The sequence below is a fragment of the Capsella rubella genome, unplaced genomic scaffold (assembly GCF_000375325.1).
Source record: "Capsella rubella cultivar Monte Gargano unplaced genomic scaffold, Caprub1_0 scaffold_3, whole genome shotgun sequence".
Classification (NCBI taxonomy): domain Eukaryota; kingdom Viridiplantae; phylum Streptophyta; class Magnoliopsida; order Brassicales; family Brassicaceae; genus Capsella; species Capsella rubella.
Genome location: NW_006238921.1, coordinates 12,449,501 through 12,452,957, shown reverse-complemented (window position 1 = coordinate 12,452,957; position 3,457 = coordinate 12,449,501). Strand labels below are relative to the sequence as shown.

The 3,457-nt window shown below is 33.5% G+C and overlaps 1 protein-coding gene across 1 annotated transcript; it reads left to right on the top strand.

The window, feature by feature from the left end:
* LOC17893682 lies at positions 1-1,145 on the top strand. The gene has a single exon (XM_006298097.2). It carries the CDS (start codon positions 29-31, stop codon positions 986-988), a length of 960 nt encoding a protein of 319 aa, XP_006298159.1. The 5' UTR covers positions 1-28; the 3' UTR covers positions 989-1,145.
* Positions 1,146-3,457: the final 2,312 nt, after the last annotated feature.

Genomic DNA, 3,457 nt, shown 5'->3' with positions numbered 1-3,457 from the left:
AGAGCATCCAAAGAAGAAGATACCATTAATGGAGATAGAAGTGGCAGTAACAGCAGCTGAACTCAATTTCGACAGCACAACTTCGTCTCCTTACATAACAGCTCCTTCAAGCCCAACTAGATTTGGTAACAACAATGTTTTCTTCTTTAGTGCACCTACAAGCCCTTCTCCTTCTACTTCCTCCAACATAGCATATGACTGGGATGACCAATCAAGAACTCCCAAGAAGAGATCAGCAAGCGGTTTCGAAGACGATTTCGAGTTTAATTTCAGTGGTCAGTTGGAGAAAACTTATTTCTCTGCTGCGGATGAGCTCTTTGATGGAGGAAAGATTCGACCTTTAAGGCAACCATTCACTCCTCCTGTTTCTTCTCCTACTAGATCTAGGGATCTTGAGATTCAAGATTCCGATGATCAGAAAGATCGAGGGAGAGACCGGTCTTTAGGATCTTCTTCTTCGCGATATGATCGTAAAGGAAGCCGTTCTATGTCTCCATTGAGAGTTTCAGACATAATGGTCGATGAGGAAGAAGAAGTACAGTCAACAAAAATGGTTGCTTCCAACACAAGCAACAACCAAAAATCCTCTGTTTTCTTGTCAGCAATTCTGTACCCTGGTCGTGCATACAAGAAGTGGAAACTCAAAGATCTGTTACTGTTCAGGAGTGCATCTGACGGAAGACCTGTTCCGACCAAAGAGTCTTTGAAAAGATACGATATACTAACAAAGAGAGATGCAGAGGATGTGAGAAACTCGAGTATCCGGTCTCGAGATAGCTGCGATTCGTCGGTGTCTATGTCGAGGAGGAGGAACGGAGCGGTGGTTTCGGCTCACGAGATGCATTACACTGAGAACAGAGCAGTGTCGGAAGAATTGAAGAGGAAGACATACTTGCCGTACAAGCAAGGTTGGTTAGGCTGCTTAGGGTTTAACCCTACGGTCCATGAAATTGCAAGAGTTGGGTCATTGTCACGTGCTTCTTCTTGATTTCTCTTGTACTTTTCTATACGTTCTTAAATTCGCATTTTTGATGGCTTTTAATTTGGTGGTGAGGTTCCATCGAAACTGATGGAGAAAAATATATGATTCGTGACGTTTGATACATATTATATGAATAAAAGAAAGAAAGTAAAAAATGTAACAATTTGACATTCGATTCGTTTTTGGCCAATTGGTTCATTTGTCCAAGGATACTAATTGAGAGCTAAACGAATTTGCCCCACCACCATAACTCGGCTAAGTAGTGAGAGTGCTCATTCTTCTCACGAGCACCATAGTTTAAGTGTTCATTGAAAAGAGTTTTGAAAACAATTTGATAATGAGAAACTATCATATGAAAGTGAAGGATCAATACTAAATAACCATATTCAATAATTACAACTTTTTTGTGTGGTAAATCTACATTTCCTCGTATATTATATGAGTATAATAATTCGAGATATATAATGTCTTTTTTATAAACCCTATCGGTTGATCCAGTCAGCCCCGGTAGAAACACATCAAAGTGTTTCAGAGTGGATTTCTCCCGAAGGACCACCACACTATCTATCCCGAGTTTATAATGCTTTCCGACTAATGCTAGGGGTAGTCAGGCCGCCTGCATTTCTGACTACCAGGTAAACCAACTGGACCTTGCTCCAATTGACAGACTTCCCACACAACCATGATTTTTGTTTTTAGGGTGGATCGAACCTGGGTTAGTTCTTTCCAACTTTTCCCCAATTCTCCCGGACCACGGCTGTGCGGGGCAAATATATAATGTGTGGTCTCAAAAAAGTGGGATTTGGTTGGAGATGAATATGTCTGATAAAAAAGTGTATAGAAAGCTTAATTACATCCAAAATATTATATAGGAAGCACAGATTTATTTTAGAATCGAAAATCGTTATTTTTTTAAACCATTATTTGTTAAGATAGATCTAAGTTTTTTAGAAATTTTTCACTTCAAATGAACCACACATTAATATGTTCTTGACTTGGACTATTCTTTAGAGTCATTACAATGACAATGAGAGAATAATGTACAGAAGTTTATGTAATTATAGAAGACAGCTGTCGTGATGTTACATTTCTTACATCTAGCTAGTTCGTAGTACTTGTCATAGGACAATTCGTAATCCTTGTAAGAAAATGGATTTTAGTACAAGTTGTAGTGAATCAATAAGTGTTGGAGAACAAAGGAACGATGAGGCTTAGCCGAAAGAGAGAATAGCAAAAGAAGAAAATGCAATGCTTCTTAATCATGAGGTTGTGCAATAATCATGGTAATGATGCTCTTAACATAATAAAGTGTTTGGACCACAAATTACATAATATTAATAATTGTTTATCTAGTTTAACATTTGATTAAGTAACTGATTACAACCTAATATGAGTTAGTATAACTTTAATACTCCTTTTTAAAAAATCTTTACACAACTCTATTGCAATGATGGGGCAATGCCTGGAGTTATTTTTCTTATTGTATATTTTGTTCTTGTTACTTTTAAATATAGTTTTTACAAATATACGAAATTATTAAGAAGGTATAATAATATATTTTGTAAATTAGTTAATTCATAGTTTTTTTTATTTTAAATGAGATCTAAATCAGTAATTTAATTGAACGGCGACAGACAAAATTGAAATGGGATCAGAGAGTGGGTGACCATTTATTAAATTGTTTGATACTGCATCTTTGATTAGACAGGTTCTATGACCATTCTTAATTGTTATATTGGTGTTTACGAAATTAAATATTGATGCACCAAACTATTTCGTGTTAAAAATTATTGCTAAGAAAATATTAAAAATGTTTACAAAAAAAATACTATAAAAAATACTATAAACTTGTAATTCATAATACAATCAAACTTCATAAATTAATTGTTTTTCATAGTTTACCAATAAGATATACGAGTCATATACGTATTTTAAATGCAACTCTATGTTGACATAATTACCAAATTAAAAAAGAAAAAAAGAGTTTGAAACCTTTATTATTTTTCAACAATAAATAGTAAGAGTAAAAACAGTGATTTCTCAAAATACCAAATTTTAAGTTATTTTCGCATAACACTATACGTTTATTAATCTAAAACTACCACAAAAGTTTAATTTTCCTAAAAATACCACCAAAAGGTTTTTTTTTCAAAAACTCGATAGTTTATTTTTCAGGGTGTAAAATTTAATTTTTTGAATGTGAATTGACTAATTTAGATTTATGGTACAATTTTTAAGCGGTAGAGTTAAGTGATTAAGATATTGGATTTAGTTTTAAATGTTAAATTTTGACGTGTCGCATTTTATTAACTGATCAAAATTAAATTAATTGTGATACGTTTAATCAACTGAATTTTTTTTAACAGGCGTTTCATATTTTTAGTTTTGTAATATCTTTACTTTACAATGAAAACATATTTTAAAAAAGTAAATCGTATATCTACATAATAAGTTCATAACAATATAGATGCCAGA

Coding starts and splice junctions, on each gene's coding strand:
- LOC17893682 (XM_006298097.2), top strand. CDS start 29: ATGGAGATAGAAGTGGCAGTAACAGCAGCTGAACTCAATTTCGACAGC.